Source organism: Schistocerca nitens, chromosome 10 (assembly GCF_023898315.1).
Source record: "Schistocerca nitens isolate TAMUIC-IGC-003100 chromosome 10, iqSchNite1.1, whole genome shotgun sequence".
Lineage (NCBI taxonomy): Eukaryota > Metazoa > Arthropoda > Insecta > Orthoptera > Acrididae > Schistocerca > Schistocerca nitens.
In genome coordinates, this window is record NC_064623.1 from 170,285,135 (window position 1) to 170,306,369 (window position 21,235).

At 40.6% G+C, this 21,235-nt stretch overlaps 1 protein-coding gene across 3 annotated transcripts in view; it reads left to right on the plus strand.

The window, feature by feature from the left end:
- The window catches only part of LOC126210641 (uncharacterized), a 279,682-nt gene that overhangs the window by 234,084 nt on the left and 24,363 nt on the right, over nt 1-21,235 (plus strand). For all 3 annotated transcript variants that reach the window (XM_049939960.1, XM_049939961.1, XM_049939962.1), the window contains 2 exons: nt 2,095-2,763; nt 10,526-10,711. In XM_049939960.1, coding sequence (XP_049795917.1) covers nt 2,095-2,763; nt 10,526-10,711 — 855 coding nt within the window. The remainder of the gene's footprint in view (nt 1-2,094; nt 2,764-10,525; nt 10,712-21,235) is intronic.

Genomic DNA, 21,235 nt, shown 5'->3' on the forward strand with positions numbered 1-21,235 from the left:
TTATAGAAACGTAGGTTTGCCTTTCCTTAATCTTTCTTCTAAGGTAAGTCGTAAGGCAGTATTGCCTCATGTGTTCCAATATTTCTACAGAATCCAAACTGATCTTCCCCGAGGTCGGCTTCTACCAGTTTTTCCATTCGTCTATATAATCTATACAAATTAATTAATGTAAAATCTGCAACTTAAAACCTTTGTGTTCAGCTAGGAGAGATGGACTGGCTGTAAAATGTGACAAACACTTTCTGTTGCCTCAAGCTTACTTTGCACAAGTTTTTGGTGAAACTTTCAGGGTCCATCACACACTAAATTGTAAGTGTGTGTTAATAACAGCCATCACAAGAGATGGTAAAACAGCTTATTGGTAGAGGCAATGTATTGCGACGAGCCGAAACTACTTTTGTCTGTCCACAACAGTGGGTTCTTTGATTGCTCTGGAAGAAGGTTCATCATACTAGAACACATGAAACATTAGTTCACTTTATTACATAAATGAATAAAAGATTTACTTAACTTTGGCACTGTTCTTTGTGACAGGAGCATTGGATAATTTAAAACTGTCATTGACTATTATTGGAAGCACTATGTAACAGACTGTTATCTTGAGGTAGAATGTTCATCATTTACAACAGAACATTTCATCCCAAACTTTTAACTGTCACTGTCTTGCACTATGATGTTGACTACTGTAGCTGAGGTCACAAACGGGACACAGAGCTCTTGCAGGCTCGACATTTATTGACCTCAGTGTGAGGGTGCTGCTGTGCTTAGAGGGGAGGTGTGGTCTCCAGGAGTGTTTCCCATACATCCTTGTGGATTGCAGCAAGACCTCCCTAATGTCTGTGATACTGATTTGCATTGCCGACTTTGGTATGCCACAGCGATCTGTGGGTGTTACTACACGTTGATGTTACAAAGTTTTCACTTAGATCGCAGGAGAAATATTCAACATAACAACTACCTTAACACACTATGTGATAACAGTGATCAAATTGAATTTTTGAAGAAGACCATGTCATTTTCATGGGAAAATACACTCAAAGACTTTATAAGAAATGTAATGTAAATTTTCTTCGTATTCTTTTGCTGTATCTTGGTAGATTTCAGGCTCAAGCAAGCAGTAAATAATGGAAAATGAAGCTTTCAGCTTCTAGGCTAACATAGCTAGCTGGCTACAGATCTGTATATCATCACAATCTAGATTCCACTTTCAAGTAAATTGGCTTTGCCAAAATGCAACTGAATTAACTCCTTTCAAACTAACCTAAACCTTGGACTACACTGCAGATAAATTGCCTTAAATGTAGAATCTGCCTTTGAGATGGAACCATTAATAATAGTTAAAGACTGACAGTGTTAAAGTGCTGTGTATACTAATAAAAGAAAGTGCTGTAAATGGCAGAAACAGAAATTGAAAGTACCGTCCATAAAAGGTGCGTAGTTCATATAATTTTGTCATCACAACCAGTATTAGTATTTCACTAATAGAACAGGCACAGGTACAAATTATGTATATATTTTATTGGTTACCATATAATATCCTCCTGTACTCTGTTTCAGGTGTGACACTTTGATACTTTTGCACCATATTGTGAACAAGTACAGCACAGTGATGGCCCATGTAAAGTTTAGCCCTGATTTTATTTGGTGCTGTTTCACTTTTGTTACTCAAAAATAGTACAGTAGTATTACTTTGAGAGGAAAGGTATTTTGAGCAGTTGTGTAGCAGAATATCAACAATGTAGGAAAACATAGGTTGCTACAAATCGTAAAGAAGACGTGTCAAGTTGCAGACAGGCACATTTAAAAGACACTCGCACAACGCTTTTTGGCCACAGCCTTAGTCGGTAAAAGAGAGACATACACACCGTTCTGGCCTGAGATGCTGGAGTTGTCAATTATATGTGCAAGAGGTGTGATTGTGTGTGCTTGGGGGGGGGGGGGGGGCTGAAAGCTTTATACGAGTGTCTTGTAATTGTGCATGTCTGCAACTCGATCTGTCTTCTTTACGGTAAGTAGAAATTTGTCTTTTTGTAAGTTGTTGTTATTCCTACTTGGAGTTTTCATTGTTTGTATAGCAGAATATTTTTGTTGCAGTGGTACGGGAAGCAAGACTGCAGACTACCCACGGCAGCCACCGTACAACCCCAATTATCACGGGACACAACAGGCACCACCTCCTTATAACCCAAATTACCACGGCACTCAACAGGCACCGCCACCGTACAACCCAAATTACCACGGCACGCAGCAGGCCCCACCACCGTACAGCCCTCCAGGCCACGCTCCCCCTGCCTACAATCCGAACCAGCCACCTCCAGCGTACAGCCCCGGCCACCCGCCAGCCTATCCGGGCTACCCGACCCATCAGGCTGGATACCCTGGCTACCAACAGGGCTACTCCGGCTATCAAAACCATCCGGGTGGTTACTCTGGGTATCCCGGCCATTACGGAGGCTACCACCAGGGTTACCCGTCGTACTCGGGGGGTGGTGGTGGTGGTGGTGGTTACTATGGCTACCAGCAAGGTTACCCCGGATCTCCAGGCTTTGGTCATTATCCCGGTGGCTACTATCCTGGTGGTGGCTCACAGTGGAGTCCTCCGGGCTACACCTCCAGCTACAGTATGATGCCAGGGCTCTTCGGTGGATACGGCGGTGGAGGCGGTGGCTTTTTCTCGTCGAGCTACCATTCCAGCCCATTTGGATACTCGAAGAGTTATTTCAGGCCAAGTTTCCCGATGATCATCTTCTTGCCGATGCCACAGTGAGTACTGCTAAGGATATCAGTTTATTTTTATTTCTAAAATTATCTTATTTCCTTTATTATTAAGCACGCTGAACAAAATATTAGGCATCTGATTGAAAGAGTCTGCTGATTTTTTTGGAGATCTGTAGATGTTGTGGGATTGGTACCAGATGGTCATGTGACCCTCCACCTCTGACGTAAGTCAGGACAGTGTAGTGCATAGTGACCAGATGGTCATGTGGAATCTGTACAGTGAGATAGGTCAGCATGGAGACTTGATAGAATGGCAGAAAGGAGGTATCATGAATGAAGTGGCCTAATTTGTCAGTGTATGAAGGGAGGCCATCCAACATATCTACAAGGTATGGTGTACCTATTGCAGCCCTGTAACACATTGGTCATAAAAAGATACCAACAGACAGGTACTCTTGTCTCTAGCCAGTGACAATCAAACAAGTCAGGAATGGCTACTGTCCCCCAATGCAGTTCCATCTCAGTCAGTTTACGAGTAAACATTGTGAAGGGAACTGCGTGCAGTGGATATTTGGAATTGGGTACCTCACAGAAGGCCTTTGGTCGTGATGACCATAAAGCTTGAAATCTTTACTGAAACAACCAAAACAGAACAATAACTGACTGAACTGACTGGAGGGGTGTAATCTGGTCCAAAAAGTCACCATTTTGCCTCTTTTTCACACGATGCAGGGTGTCTAGCTCACCAGTGCCCCTCTGGAGCATTTAATCTACATTGTGTAGCGAGTGTAATTCAGGCCAGAGATGACAGTGTGATGTTTTAGGGGTGTTTTTCATAACATGTCTTGGATCCACTCATCAGGCTACTGTGGACTTGATTGTGTATATTGTTTCAACATTCTTGGTTACAAAGTACTGCTCTTTGTTCATGACGAGCATGCTGTGGACACTGCCATTCGTCAAGATGACAACAGTTATGCTCACAGGGCTGCACACATACATTCCTGGTTTGATGAAAACTAAGGCACACTGTCGAAACTCAAATGGCCAACTCAGTCATCCAGTTGTAGTCCCATATAAAATGCCTGGGATTATTTGGAAGGATGAAACATAGCAGTCAGCATCAAAAAGTGGCTCCGCCTGGATATGACATATGGTACCTGTAAGAGCTCATGGGTGCTCTTTCTTAACACACTGATGTCATTACCGGGGCCAGAGGACTCTTGGTGGTTAATTACCCACTTCATAATGATTGACCCTTGACTTTGAGCTCATATTCAATTTACATCAAATGGCAAATATGAATGTGTTGCACCTTGCTGGAATCGTGGAAATATCTACTTTTAGTTGGTGTGTGAATACTGCATTTTAGTTGCAAAGTGGGCTACATACATGATGATATTCAAGTGAAAGTCTGCTTTTTCGGTCATTTTTTGCTGATTGTCAACTTTGGGGAGTCATAGAAGTCACACTGTAACTAGGAGAAAAATTTCCTTTGCACAGTTTAAAGACACAACTATCTGTAATTACAGTTAAATATTCATTGCTTTCCAACCAACCATTTTGTCCTAATAATGTTTGATGTACATTGCCACAGTTCAGATAATGTATAATAATGTGTTAACACGTATCAATATGTATTAACAAGATGAACAGTGTAAATGCAAACTCTTTAGTTACCATACACAGCTTTTATGAATTTATGCATATAAATCTACATAAAGCACTAACATCTACATCTACTTCTACATCTACATCCATACTCCGCAAGCCACCTGACGGTGTGTGGCGGAGGGTACCTTGAATACCTCTATCAGTTCTCCCTTCTATTCCAGTCTCGTATTGTTCATGAAAGAAAGATTGTCGGTATGCCTCTGTGTGGGTTCTAAACTCTCTGATTTTATCCTCATGGTCTCTTCGCGAGATATACGTAGGAGGGAGCAATATACTGCTTGCCTCCTTGGTGAAGGTATGTTCTCGAAACTTCAACAGAAGCCCGTACCAAGCTACTGAGCATCTCTCCTGCAGAGTCTTCCACTGGAGTTTATCTATCATCTCCGTAACGCTTTCGCGATTACTAAACGATCCTGTAACAAAGCGCACTGCTCTCCATTGGATCTTCTCTATCTCTTCTATCAACCCTTTCTGGTACGGATCCCACTCTGCTGAGCAGTATTCAAGCAGTGGGCAAACATGCGTACTGTAACCTACTTCTTTTATTTTCAGACTGCATTTCCTTAGGGTTCTTCCAATGAATCTGTCTGGCATCTGCTTTACCGACGATCAACTTTATATGATCATTCCATTTTAAATCACTCCTAATGCGTACTCCCAGATTATTTATGGAATTAACTGCTTCCAGTTGCTGACCTGCTATATTGTAGCTAAATGATAAAGGATCTTTCTTTCTATGTATTTGCAGCACATTACACTTGTCTACATTGAGATTCAATTGCCATTCCCTGCACCATGCGTCAATTTGTTGCAGATCCTCTTGCATTTCAGTACAATTTTCCATTGTTACAACCTCTCGATATACTACAGCATCATCTGCAAAAAGCCTCAGTGAACTTTCGATGTTATCCACAAGGTCATTTATATATATTGTGAATATCAACGGTCCTACAACACTCCCCTGTGGCACACCTGAAATCACTCTTACTTCGGAAAACTTCTCTCCATTGAAAATGGCATGCTGCGTTCTGTTATCTAGGAACTCTTCAATCCAATCACCCAATTGGTCTGATAGTCCATATGCTCTTACTTTGTTCATTAAATGGATGTGGGGAACTGTGTCGAACACCTTGCGGAAGTCAAGAAACACGGCATCTACCTGGGAACCCGTGTATATGGCCCTCTGAGCCTCATGGACGAATAGCGTGAGCTGGGCTTCACAGGATCGTCTTTTTTGAAACCCATACTGATTCCTACAGAGTAGATTTCTAGTCTCTAGAAAAGTCATTATACTAGAACATAATACTTGTTCCAAAATTCTACAACTGATCGACATTAGAGATATAGGTCTATAGTTCTGCACATCTGTTCGACGTCCCTTCTTGAAAACGGGGATGACCTGTGCCTTTTTCCAATCAACGCTATGCTCTTCTAGAGACCTACGGTACAGCAAGAAGGGGGGGCAAGTTCCTTTGCGTACTCTGTGTAAAATCGAACTGGTATCCCATCAGGTCCAGCGGCCTTTCCTCTTTTGAGCGATTTTAATTGAATCTCTATCCCTCTGTCGTCTATTTCGATATCTACCATTTTGTCATCTGTGTGACAATCTAGAGAAGGAACTACACTGCAGTCTTCCTCTGTGAAACAGCTTTGGAAAAACACATTTAGTATTTCAGCTTTTAGTCTGTAATCCTCTGTTTCAGTACCATTTTGGTCACAGAGTGTCTGGACATTTTGTTTTGACATAAGACCAAAATTTCGTAGGATTTTCTGGCAAGTCAGTACATAGAACTTTACTTTTAATTCATTGAACGCCTCTCGCATAGCCCTCCTCACACTACATTTCGCTTTGCGTAATTTTTGTTTGTCTGCAAGGCTTTGGCTATGTTTATGTTTGCTGTGGAGTTCCCTTTGCTTCCGCAGCAGTTTCCTAACTCGGTTGATGTACCACAGTGGCTCTTTTCCATCTCTTATGTTCTTGCTTGACACATACTCATCCAATGCATATTGTACGATGGTTTTGAACTGTGTCCACTGATCCTCAACACTATCTTTACTTAAAACAAAACTTTTGTGTTGAGCTGTCAAGTACTCTGAAATCTGCTTTTTGTCACTTTTGCTAAACAGAAAAATCTTCCTACCTTTTTTAATATTTCTTTTTACGGCTGAAATCATCGATGCAGTAACTGCTTTATGATCGCTGATTCCCTGTTCTGCGTTAACTGTTTCAAATAGTTCGGGTCTGTTTGTTACCAGAAGGTCTAATATGTTATCGCCATGAGTTGGTTCTCTGTTTAACTGCTCAAGGTAGTTTTCAGATAATGCACTTAAAAAAATTTCACTGGATTCTTTGTCCCTGCCACCCGTTATAAGTGTTTGAGTCTCCCAGTCTATATGTGGTAAATTAAAATCTCCACCCAGAACTATAACATGATCGGGAAATCTGCTAAAAATATTTTCCAAATTTTCCTTCAGGTGGTCTGCCACAACAGCTGCTGAGCTAGGGGGCCTATAGAGACAGCCAATCACCATGTTTGAGCCTGCTTTAACCATGACCTTCACCCAAATTATTTCACATTTTGGATCTCCGTCAATTTCCTTCGATACTATTGTACTTTTTATTGCTATAAACATGCGTGCCCCTTCACTGTCCAGCCTGTCTCTGCAGTATACATTCCATTCCGAGTTTAGAATTTCATTACTGTTTACATCTGGTTTCAGCCAACTTTCCGTCCCTAGTACTATGTGGGCATTGTGACTGTTTTTTAATGAGAGCAGTTCTGGGACCTTTCTATAGATGCTCCTGCAGTTTACTATTACCACATTAATATTGTTATTCCCTGTTGCGTTTTGCCTACTACTACCTTGTCGTGTCTCAAGAGGCTTCTTGTCAGGCCTAGGGAGGGAATTCTCTAACCTAGAAAACCCACATGTGCACTCAACACATACTCTGCTACCTTTGTAGCCACTTCCTGCATGTAGTGCACGCCTGATCATTTCTTCACCCGATAGTGGAGGTCAAGAAATTTGCACCCCAGATCTCCACAGAATCGTCTGAACCTCTGGTTTAAGCCTTCCACTCGGCTCCAAACCAGAGGACTACAATCGGTTCTGGGTACGATACTACAATTAGTTAGCTCTGATTCCACCCTGCGAGCGAGGCTTTCCGCCTTCACCAACTCCGCCAACCACCTATATGAACTGAGGGTGACCTCAGAACCCAGATGGCAGGAGTCATTGGTGCCGACATGAGCAACAATTTGCATTCGGGTGCACCCAGTGCTCTCTATCACTGCCGGCAGGGCCTCCTCCACATCTCGGATGAGACCCCCCGGCAAGCAGACAGAGTGAACACTGGCCTTCTTCCCCGACCTTTCCACTATTTCCCTAAGGGGCTCCATCACCCGCCTAACATTGGAGCTCCCAATCACTAATAAACCCCTCCCCCCGTGTGCCTGCTCGGACTTTGCTGAAGGAGCGGCCACATGTCCACTCACAGGCAGAGCGGGCGATGCCACACGGCCAGCTTCCACATTGACCCTCCGCCTCGTACAATGCGAACGTCACTGAACCCGCCACTCCTCTTGGGAAGAGGGCGGCCCAGCTGCGCCCGGTAGCCGCGAAGATGTCTCGGCAGCAGGGACTGTGGGTGAAGCATGTAACACCTGGGGTGTACCATGCGATGCAACAGACTCCCCACTGCCGCTACACTCTGAGGCAGCAGCCTGAAGACGGCTGACCGTGGCCATCAGCACGCACAGCTGTTCACGAACAGTGGCCAGCTTCTCCTGTGTCTGTACACAGCAGTCACACATCCTATCCATCCTAAGAAATCAACAATTTACTGTGGAGAGTTAATCAACTTTTAACTAGACAGGTGATTCACTAAAGGCGGCTGATAGCTGACTAAACTGTGGTTACTAGACACTTCTTGCTGGAAGTCGTCACCAGCATCATCATCTTGAAGCATATATAGCCATAGGCTGGGTCTGTTTCTAACATAAACCTCACCATCTAACATAAACCTCACCATCTTGTCCTGTTTTCCCTCAATCTTTCTATGTTCACTCTGGTCCAGCCCTCACTTCATTTTTTCAGCACACTCCTGCTTACCTTTCAGCCATATAATCCTTGGTCTTCCCTCTTGGTCGTTTCCTTCACATCCATATTTCATATGTAAATCATCATGGGAATTCTCTTTAAATGTACTAATATCACGTGTTTAATTTATTTGCTTTTGCTTCCTTATGCGCCTCATTCTGGCATATGCCATGTCGCTGGACCTCTGAACAGTAGATTTCAATTTCATTGTTCACTGTTGTAATATTACCCTGTTATTTGCCCCATTTAAACTAAAATGATCGATTAAATAAAAGTAGACACTTCCACAATTCTGGCAAGGTGCAACATGTTGACGTTTGTCATGTGATGTAACCAGAATATGAGATCAAAGTCAAGAGTCAATCATTACGAAGTGGTTATATTAACAAAAACAATCAATTTTTGAAAATAAAATGTATCTGGATAAATAAAAAAATCTACTCACCAAGTGGAATATTATTCCATATAGATTATCCATGTTTAAAAACCAGTTAAACTATTGCTTATGACTAGTATGTCTCAGCTGAGAGGAAAGAAAAAAAATTCATTATTGTGATATGACTGCCCCACCCCTCCTGCTCACCATTAATTTATCAGGAGCATTGTGGCACCATCTTCCTTCTCACATTCTCAGAGATTCTTTTTTAGTATGTTTTTATTTATTTTTATTTTATTTTTTTATGTTTGAGTAGCTGCCTCATTCTCAATCCCTCACCTCTCTTGTCCTTCCTCCCTTGGAGAGTCCTACACTTCCTAAAGCTAGCAATACTATTTTATTCAGAATGAATCTATGACTCTGCAGCCAATTGTGCATTGCTTTGAAACTCCCTGGCCAATTAAAACCGTTTGACAGACAGGGAGTCAGGCCCAGAACTTTGCCTTTGCTGGTGATGGCTTTACTGACTGAGCTATCCAGCCGTGGCTTATAACCCAAGGTTCTGCAGTCAAGTCCTGGTCTGACAAGACAGTTTTAATGTGTTCGAAGTTTTGAAACAGAGTACATTGTGCTGTAAATTGGAAGTATTAGTCTGAAAGTGACCTCTAGTCTAGACTGTGGCTTAGCCTTTCCTCAGAGATAGTTAGGACTGCTGATCCTATAAGGTATGCAGGAGAACTTGTTGAAGTCTGGAAAGTCGGAAATAGGTTGAGGCACACACTGAAATACACGTACTGATATTTCACAGTAATATTTAGTTTATATTTTTTGTGAACTGGCTTGTGGTTTTCTAGGCCAGACAGCTTAAGACTTTTATTTTTTTATGTATGTTTGTGTTGGCTGTACTAAGAGCTGCATCTTCTACAGGTTGGTACTGGCAAACACAAGTGTCTCTTTATGTACTTTACATATTTTTAAAGGGGATTTTCGTTCTTGCACAGTTAACTTTAAAAATTAAATTTAATATACTGGTAAGTTAGTAACATGCCCAGTAGATGATATTCACTATAAACATTATGATGTGAAACAGGTCATCTGGTAAACTTGGAAAACATTTTTTTTAAAGTGTGGAAATTGTTTACGTGGCTGCATCTTGGCCATTTACTGTGTTTTTTTCTGTATAAATATTAGCTTCATTGAACCATTATGCTATGGTATTCAAGACGTTAAAGAGAAACATTTTTAATCTACATACGAAAACACTTCTGCTATCTGTCAGATGTTTTACTTGTGCAGAAAGTTGTCAAAGAGTCTTATGGCTGTATAAGCCACCACTTTATACACTGAAAATCCAGGATAGAATGTAACAATATATTGTTACTTTACATACTGAAGTTAGAAACACTAGATGATAATGCAAATCATTTTTTCTTCTAGTGTTGTGAAAATCTCAGCTACTTTCCATCTCAGACAGATTGTTGATAGCAAATTTTGAAAGTGAAAGTGAGTAAAAATACTATGTGGCTGTGGTAAATATTCCCAGCTGCTTCAAGAGAGATTTCTTGTATTTGCCTTTGAAAATTCCTACAAAAGAAAAGTAATCTAAACTAATTATGTTAAGAGAATCTGCCTACATGTTTATCACCTGTTTTGCAGCTACCACTACCCTTCAAGCATTCCATCAAGGAGGACTTGGGGCTGTGACTGCTACGTCCAGGACAAAACAGCGGTGTGCACATACAAGCTGAAGGATGACCACATACCTTCATGTGTGAGTTCGTCTGTCACTGCAGTGTTCATCCAGTCGAGGGAGGTGGACCGGCTGTCGGTTGACGCATTCAGGTTAGTGCTTATTTTGTAGTTGGTTCCTACCTGTATTCAGGCAACATGCTATCACTGAAAGTGGCCACTTTGACTGTAGTCTGGAATGGGTCCAGCCACCCTAATGGTCTGTGTACTTCATTCAGTCCCTGCCAAGCAGCATACTCATTCTTCATAAGGACGACAAGAATGATGACTTTTATACCTTATGTATCTGGTACTGTCAAAACACATACTTTTACTACTGTATTATGAGTAAATCTTATTTTAAAATTTGTCAACCTTCTTCTGCCTGAATGAGACAGTTAAGAAAAATTACTCTTTGCTTCATTTCTTGTCTACTCTCAATAAATAAACAAATAAAAATAAAAAAATAAATAAAAATAAAAAATAAAAAAATCACCCTGCTTCTTTCCTCCTTCATCGATTGTTGCAGTATACAATGAGAAAATGTGATAAATAATCATTAATATGAACTCATGTTAATAGTGCAGTGGGTTGTTGTAAAATAAAAATGATCTTTACACTCAGCTCAAATAAATTTAATGTTTAACATTGTACTGAACTTTTAGATAGGTATAACTGATTTATGTTGGATACTTACAGTTTCCACACAACTCAAGACAGTGAATTTAAATTCACAAGACATAGTGTGTGGGATGTGTCTAAGAGTAAGGAATCAGAGGATTACGAATACCACCAACTCTGTCTGAGCTCGACACATAGTACATGCGGAAAAGAAAGCACGGAAAGTGAAGAAATGTATAAAGTACTTAGTGTCACTATCTGCTCGCACCACAGAGGATAAGAAATTGAATGAATTAAAAAAGTACCAATATGGCACTAACTATGAGCAGGGAAGAAAACATCTGAATAACAAGCTGTTTCAGACAGTAACAAAACAGTTCTAGGCATCTCCTCGCATATTTATTACGCAGTAATGAATACATATGTTATGCAAACGGCTCTGGTTGTCATCTGTCCCAGATTTCTTTTCCAAAGTTAACATTAGCCTTGGTCAGGTTGCATTTATTTTGCTCACCTGTTCTTGTAGTGTTACTCTTTCCTTCTCATGACACTGTCCTTATTTGTTGCATTTAAATTTAGCAGCCTGTTACAGTATTGGCCCTAGTACAGCTTCTTAATGCTTGGTGTTGTGAAACAAGCGACACACCATGTCTTTGTGTGATACTCACTCACTGATCATAGTACTGAGTAACATTTCTGAGCTGCTTTACACATGCAATCCATAACATTTCTGTTCAGATTTAATTAAAAACTGCTAATTAATCAGTTGCTTCTGTCCTCAATGTGGATAGAAAAGTTTGCATCCAAATAATAGAACTTCCTTTTACACAGAAGTTCTAATGATGTTTTTTTTTTCTGTAGGATACTTACATAACAAGTAGTTTTGCTGATGAACTTTTCATGTCGTTTGACTGAAAGATTCACTTTCTATTATATAGACAGGGTTGGTTTGGAGCATTGGCATAAAAGGATTTTCACTGATAATTTTCATCAAAATACATACACTCTATTTTTGAGTTCAAGACTGCAGAATGTGTATGCACACAGATATAGTGTCCACCTCTACTGAAAGAAGTTCCAATTGCAGTTGGCAATCTTTTATTTTAATTTCAAATACATTATCACAATGACAGAACACTGGCAGTTATCCGTATCAAAAGTAAGGTAGCATTCCATTGTGTTCCCAGCATTTTGCTTTGTTGCTCTTTCTTCTGCTTAGAGTTGCTCAATGGAGTTTTTTGCATGAGAACTCCCCCTTGCTGTTATACTGTTTATAATTTTACACTTCCCTTTAATTCTATGCTACTCACTCTTAACTCTGTGTCCTTGTCCATATTTCAGTGCTCTGTCTTTACTTTTCTAGCTTTTTTGATCCGTATTTCAATTTTGTGATATCGTATATTTGTTTTTGTATTACCTTCCTATTTGCTGTATATGTTCTCCCTAATTGTTATTACCGAGCGAGGTGGCGCAGTGGTTAGACACTGGACTCGCATTCGGGAGGACGACGGTTCAATCCCGTGTCCGGTCATCCTGATTTAGGTTTTCCGTGATTTCCCTAAATCGCTCCAGGCAAATGCCAGGTTGGTTCCTTTGAAAGGGCATGGCCAACTTCCTTCCCCATCCTTTCCTAATCCAATGAGACCGATGACCTCGCTGTCTGGTCACCTTTCCCAAAACAACCCAACCACCCAACCCAACCTAACTGTTATTTCTGTCTTCCTTTCCAAATTCTTCACCTAACCTTTGCCCTTATTGAGAAAATTGTTTACTCTGCTCCCAAGTGATCGGCTATTTCACGAATCTCCAGATCAAATAGGGCATGCAAAAATAAACTAGGCGTAAGGCATCTGCAATTATCATATTGTCACATTGAAACTACAATCAGTTGAAATCCGAAGCCAGGGTCGTCAGTGAAGTACAGATAACACTGAAAGCACGTCCATTACTGACATCAATGCACAGCCCCAGCAGACATCTTCTGTATGGAGAGAGCTGTTATTACAAGAAACATTAATTATTCCAGACTGCTTCTATGTTTACATACACTGAATATTTTAGAATAAACAAACATAAAATATTTTGAGAACTTTCTGGAAAAGATAAGTACTAAATAATAAACAGATGCTGGTGTTAGGATTTGAACTGGCAACCTGCAGCATGCCATACAGTGACTCCTAGCCACCATGCTACAATGCAGTAGTATAATATTTGTGATTCATATAAGGTTCTGCAATGTGCTTACATTCTATGTATGTAAAATAGGAGCAGTCTCTGCTGAGGCATGCACTTCATGATACACTATACCTGATTTAGGATTCTAAATGATATTATTGTTATTGTTTTATTTATTTACTTACACATTTAAACAAAGCTTTCAGGTCCCTTCTTGCATGTAACCAGACATCCTCAGTGAGTTAACATTACAGTATCTATATTAAACGAGCAATAAATAATAGATAGTAATAAATACAGTAATTATAATAAACACACTAATTAAATCCATACACATTATGTAAGGGGATAAACGCATGCACGTGTGTGTGTGTGTGTGTGTGTGCGTAGACCCTCTATATAGTCCTGCCTCCTTTCTGAGTTCCCTTCCTTGCTTAGCACTGATTTTCCATCTGAGCTCTTGATATTCATGCAGGTGGTTCTGTTTTCTACAAAGTCCACTTCAATTTTCCTGTAGTTGGCATCTATCTTACCCCTAGTGATATATGCTTCCACATCCTTATATTTGTCCTCCTTCCATTCCTGCTTAGCCATTTTGCACTTCCTGTTGATCTCATTTTTTAGACGTTTATATTCCCTTTTGCCTGCTTCATTTACTCCATTTTTATATTTTCTCTCTCCATCAATTAAATTCAATACCTATTCTGTTACCCAAGGATTTCTACTAGCCTCGTGTTTTTACCTACTTGATCATCTGCTACCTTCACTATTTCTTCTCTCAAAGCTACCCATTTTTCTTCTTCTGCTGTATTCATTTCCCCTGTTCTTGCCAATCATACCCTAATGCTTCCTCTGAAACTCTCTACAACCTCTGGTTCTTTCAGTTTATTCAGGTCCCACCTCCTTAAATTTCTACCTTACTACAGTTCATAACCAATAAATTGTGGTCAGAGTCCACAACTGCCCCCCTGGAAATGTCTTACACTTTAAAATCTGGTTCCAGAATCACTGTCTTACCATTATATAATCTATCTGAAACCTTCCAGCATCTCCAGGTCCCTTCCCCATATACAACCCTCTTTCATGATTCTTAAACCAAGTGTTAGCTATGATTAAATTGTGCTCTGTGCAAAATTCTACTGGGCGACTTCCTCTTTAATTCCTTTCCCCCCGTCCACATTCATGTACTACTTTTCCTTACCTTCCTTTTCCTACTATTGAATTACAGTCCCATGGCTATTAAATTTTTGTCTCTCTTAATGATCTGAATATTCCATTTACCTCATCATACATCTCTTCCTCATCTGTGGAGCTGGCTGGCATATAAACTTGTACTACTATGGTGGGTGTGGACTTCATGTGTGTCTTGGCTACAATAATGTGTTCACTATGCTGTTCATAGTAGCTTATCTACAGTCCTGTTTTTTTTTTTTTTTAAATGCATCATTAAACTTACTCCTGCATTACCCTTATTTGATTTTGTATTTATAACACTGTATTCACTTGACAAGAAGTCCTGTTTCTACTGCCACTGAACTTCACTAATTCCCACCATATCTAACTTTAACCTATCCATTTCCCTTTTTAAATTTTCTAACCTTCCTGCCCGATTAAGTGATCTGACATTCCACGCTCTGATCCGTAGAATGCCAGTTTTCTTTCTCCTGATAACGACGTCCTCCTGAGTAGTTCCCGCCCGGAGATCTGAATGGGGGCTATTTTATCTCCGGAATATTTTACCCAAGAGAATGCCATCATCATTTAACCATACAGTAGAGCTGCATGACCTCGGAAAAAGTTACGGCTGTAGTTTCCCCATGCTTTCAGCTGTTCGCAGTAGCAGCACAGCAAGGCCATTTTGGTTGATGTTATGAGACCAGGTCAGTCAATCATCCAGACTGTTGCCCCTGCAACTACTGAAAAGGTTGCTGCCCCTCTTCAGGAACCACACGTTTGTCTGGCCTCTCAACAGGTACCCTCTGTTGTGGCTGCACATACGTCAAGGCTAACTGTATCGCTGAAGCATGCAAGGCTCCCCACCAACGGCAGGGTCCATAGTTCAAGAGGCGGGGGCAGGGGGGGGGGGGGAGTGACATGACATCATAAACAGTAAGATGCATGAAAAAGTGCCTTGTCATGATGCATGGTGTTTAGATTTATTACTTCTGTGCTACTCACTCTATTTGCAATAAATTTTACAGACATTATCCACATATTCTCCACCCCACCACAAACAATGGATCTTGTCATTGGTGGGGTGGCTTGCATGCCTCAGTGATAGAGATAGCTGTAAAGGTCCAACCATGTTAATAGTGTATCTGTTGAGAGGCCAGACAAACACATGTGGTTCCTAAAGAGGGGTTGCAGCCTTTTCAATGATTGCAGGGGCAACAGTGTGAATGATTAACTGATACAGCCTTGTAACATCAGCCAAAACGGTCTTGCTGTGCTGGTACTGCCAATGGCTGAGAGCAAGGGGAAACTGTGGTGTCACCGCCAGACACCACACTTGCTAGGTGGTAGCTTAAATCGGCCGCGGTCCATTAGTACATGTCGGACCCGCATGTCGCCACTGTCAGGATCGCAGATCTAGCGCCACCACATGGCGGGTCTCGAGAGACTGACTAGCACTCGCCCCAGTTGTACGGACGACGTCGCTAGCAATGCACGCTGTCGAAGCCTCGCTCATTTGCAGAGCAGATAGTTAGAATAGCCTTCCGCTAAGTTAATGGCTACGACCTAGCAAGGCGCCATTTGTAACATTGCATGTATCCTAAGAGTCTCACTTGTATCGTCAAGAGCAATGTACCACAAGGGTGGATTAAAGTTAAGTATTTCCGCAGCTACGTACTTTTCTTTATAGCATTCATTACGTCTCCTGTTTCAGACTTCACGCCATCCTTCATGCGCTTATAGCGTGCATTTCGGCCCCCTCAAAACACTGTGTCGGCACCACTTGTCGACACAACAGAAACTACAGCCGTAATTTTTCCTAAGAGCATGCTGCTCTGCTGTATGGTCAAATGTGATGTCGTCATCCTGAGTAAAATATTCCGGAGGTAAAATAGCGCCCCACTTGGATATTCAGGTGGGAAACTATGCGGGAGGATGTCATCAGAAGAAACAAAACTGATATTCTGCAGACTGGAGCATGGGATGTTAGACCCCTTAATCACAGAGGTAGGTTAGAAAATTTAAAAAGGAAAATGTATATGTGGGTATAGAGGGAATTAGTAAAATTTGGGGTCAGAGAAACACAACTTCTGGTCATGTGAATACAGGGTTATAAATACAAAATCAGATAGGGGTGATGCAGGATGGGATTAATAACTAATAAGAAAACAGGAATGTGAGTAAGCTACTATGAAGAGAATAGTGACCTCATTATCATAGCCAACATAGACACAAAGCTCACACCCACCACAGTAAAAAAAGTTTATGTGCCTACTAGCTCCACAGATAATGAAGAGATTTAAGGAAAATTATTATGGTGGGAGACTGGAATTCAATAGTAGGAAAAGAAAGAGAATGAAAAATTGCAGTTGAATATAGACTGGGGGAAAGGAAAGAAAGAGGAAGCCACAGCGTAGAATTTTGCACAGAGCATAATTTAATCATCACTAACACATGGTTTAACAGTCATCAAAGATGGTTACATATGTGCAAGAGGCCTGTAGACACTGGAAGGATTCAGACTGATTGTATAATGCTAAGGCAGAGGTTTTGGAACCAGATTTTCAATTGCAACACATTTCCAGGGGCAGATGTCCTTTCTGACCACAATTTATAATTATGACCTGTAAATTAAAACTGAAGAAACTGCAATAAGGTAGGAAATTAAGAAGATGGGACCTGGATAAGTTGAAAGATTCAGAGGCTGTTGAGAGTTTCAGAGGGATCATTAGGCAATGATTGGCTAGAACAGGGGAAAAGAATACAGTAGAAGACAAATGGGTAGCTTTAAGAGAAGAAGGAGTTAGTTGAGGATCAAATAGGTAAAAATACAAGGTGTAGTAGAAATCCTTGGATAATGCTGGATATGATGAATTTAACTGATGAAAGAAGGAAGTATAAAGATGCAGCAAATGAAGCAGGTGAAAGGGAATACAAACCTCTAAAATATGAGATTAACAGGAAGTGCAAAATAGCTAAGCAGGGATGACTAGAGGACAAATGTAAGGATTTAGAAACATATGTCAGTAGGAGAAAGATAGATACTGTGTACAGGAAAATTGAAGAGGCATTTGGAGAAGAGGGAAGCAGCTGTATGAATATCAAGCTCTAAGATGGGAAAGCTGAAAGATGGAAGGAGTACATAGATGGTCTATACAAGGGATATGAAGTTGCAGGCAATATTATAGAAATGGAGGAGGGCACAGATGAAAATGAGATGGAGAAATGATACTGAAAGAAGAATTTGACAGAGCATGGAAGATCTAAGTCAAAACAAGGCCCCAGGAGTAGGTGACATTCCATCAGAATTATTGATAGCCTTGGTAGAACCAGCCATGACAAGACTCTTCCAACTGCTGTGTGAGATACGAAACAGGCAAAGTACCCTCAGGCTTCAGGAAGAATATAATAAATCCAATTCCAAAGAAAGTAGATGAAAACAATTTAGTAAGTCATGGTTGCAAAATACTAATACAAATTCTTTATTGAATACTGAAAAAAAAAAAAAAAAACTGGTAGAAGTTGATCTCGGTGAAGATCAGTTTGGATTCCAGAGAACTCTTGGCACACACGAGGCAGTACTGATCCAATTACTTATTTTAGAACATAGGTTAAGGAAAGGCAAACCTCTGTTTATAACTACGAACTTGCAGCATGCTGGAAGTGAAAAACAAGTCCTCAGCTTGTCTTTTAATTGAAATAAATGGTTGTGGCTTCATCGTAAGTTGCATTGAGAAGTATGCATTTTTTATTTCTTGATGTTGACTAGTTTTGGACACTTGTATCCATTTTCAGACAATCCATGCTGTAAGTGTGACAAATACAGGGGAAAGCCCATGTACAGAAAGTGCCCCTGCAGTAATCAAAGCGTTATGTGGCTGACTTAACAGCTGCAAATTACACCACATGGGACAGAGCTTAGAGACAGACATTCATAGCATTTGTATGCTTAGAGAAACCTTTTGGCAGTGTTAACTTGAATACTCTCTTTGACATTCTGAAGGTAATAGGGATAAAATATAGGGAGCAAAAGGCTATTTACAATGTGTACAGAAACCGGATGGCAGTTATAAGAGTCAAGGGACATGAAAACGAAGCTGTGGCTGAGAAGGGTGTGAGACAGGGTTGTAGCCTATCCCCAGTGTTGTTCAGTCTGTACACTGAGCAAACAGTAAAGGAAACCAAAGAAAAATTTAGACTAGAAATTGAAGTTCAGGGAGAAGAAATAAAAACTATAAGGTTTGCAGATGGCATTATTATTATATCACAGATGGCAAAGGACTTGGACAGTGTCTTGGAAAGGTGGATATAAGATGAACATCAACAAAAGCAAAATGAGGATAATGGCATGTAGTTGAATTAAATCAGGTGATGCTGAGGGAATTAGATTAGGAAATGACACACTTTGGGATTAGCTACTTGGGCAGTAAAATAACAGTGATGGTTGAAATAGAGAGGATATAAAATCTAGACGCAAGGGCATGTAGTTGAATTAAATCAGGTGATGCTGAGGGAATTAGATTAGGAAATGACACACTTTGGGATTAGCTACTTGGGCAGTAAAATAACAGTGATGGTTGAAATAGAGAGGATATAAAATCTAGACGCAAGGGCATGTAGTTGAATTAAATCAGGTGATGCTGAGGGAATTAGATTAGGAAATGACACACTTTGGGATTAGCTACTTGGGCAGTAAAATAACAGTGATGGTTGAAATAGAGAGGATATAAAATCTAGACACAAGGGCAAGAACAGCGTTTCTGAAGAAGAGAAATTTGTTAACTTTTAATTTTAATAATCAACAGCCTCAGCTGCAAAGTGTACCTAAATTTACCTAGGTTTCTGTTGGGATAACCCAACCTTCTTCAAAATAAAAGTAACTACCGTTTGTCGATAGTGGACATTGTCAAGATAATACTACAAATCCATACATTATCGTCAGACTGAAAAAACTTATCTGAAACTGCCTCGGCCCCACTTTGTGACCGCGATGCGGCAGCCACGAGTGCTGTACTGGAACTCGGTGATGAATAAAACAGAGTGTGTGAAAATCTCTACAATTTTTAGGCCCCAGAGTTCCTTCCTAGATGGCTCAGAATGCACCCCATCAACTGATTCCTTCTTTTAGTCAAGCTGTGCCATAAATTACTTTTCTCCATAATTTAACTAAGCATATCTTCATTAGATACTGGATCTACCCAAATAATCTAAAGCAGGGATTCCCAACCTTTTCAGCTGGCGGACCCCTTCTTCAGTCAGAAATCCATGGCGGACGCCTTCTTCAGTCAGAAATCCATGGCGGACCCCTCGTCAGTCAGGAGCACAGTAACTTTAAATTTCAGAGAGAAACCCATGGGAACTGAAAGCTTCTTAATGCATGCGCCATGTTCCCAATTCGTCTAGCATGTAAGAAAACAATATCATTAACACATGGCTTTATGAGATTTTCTGCAATGGTATGAGCTTTGCCTGTTTTTGCCACTCGATAACTAACCAAGAAAGAAGCTTTTAATGAATTTTTATTAATTGTTTTTGCACAAGTTTTTATGCAATGATGAGAAGCAGCTAGTTCAGCACTCTTCCTTTTGAAAAAAAATCAATGTCTTTATTCTGGAAATCTGGGTGAGTACCTTCAAAATGATGGTGCAATTTAACTGGAACCATTGAACTGTTCAGAAGGACTCGCACACAAATTACACACTGAGCTTTACCCTTCTTTGTCTCCATAAAGCCCACTTCTAAATAGCTTTCGTTGTACTTATACTTCTTGGTTATTCCACTTCTACAGGATATTGCAACCAATGGAGTACTTGCAGCATTTTCACATAATAAATCCAACTGTGGAGCTTCTTCGACAAAGCTCGATCCATGCATGCGTAAAAGGTTTCAGCGCATCTAGCGCTGTGAGCTGACACACAAACGACCCCGTATTGTTGCGAAACAGTCGATCAGAGAAGCCGCATTCTCTGGCACCAAACTGTGTATTCGTTCTCACTTAGGAACCGCAAAGGCTGCTTGGGAATACGACCTGAAGTAAAAGTACACATGTGTTTCACACGAGGGGGGCAAAAAAAATTGATGAATTTCATTTTCACATTTTATTCAATAATTTTACTCATTATTTTACACGATTTGGTGAAATGTGGCTGCAGAACCCCTAGAAAGAGCCGCAGACCCTTAAGGGGTCCGCGGGCCACACGTTGGGAAGCCCTGATCTAAAGCATTCTTCTATGACACCACATGTGAATAGGTTCTATAATTTTCTAGCCTGAGCCGTTCATCATTGGCATATCAGTTCCACATTTCACTTCCTTACATGGCTACACACCTTACAAATGTCTTCAGAAAAGAGTTCCTAACACTTAAATTTCTGTTACATGTTAACAAATATCTCTTTTTCAGGAGTCATTTTCTTGCTATTGCCAGTCTGCATTTTATATCCCATCTTTTTCGGGCAGCTGTAGTTAACTTGCTGGCCAAAGAGCAAAACTGATCTTCTACTTTTAGTGTCTCATTTTCAAATCCAATTCCATTAACATTACTGGATTTAATTTTCCTATACTGCATCAGCCTTGTTTCACTCTTGTTGATGTTTATATTATAAGCTCATTTCAAGACACTAAGCATTCCATTCACCTGGTCTTCCAACGCCTTTACAATCTCTGACGG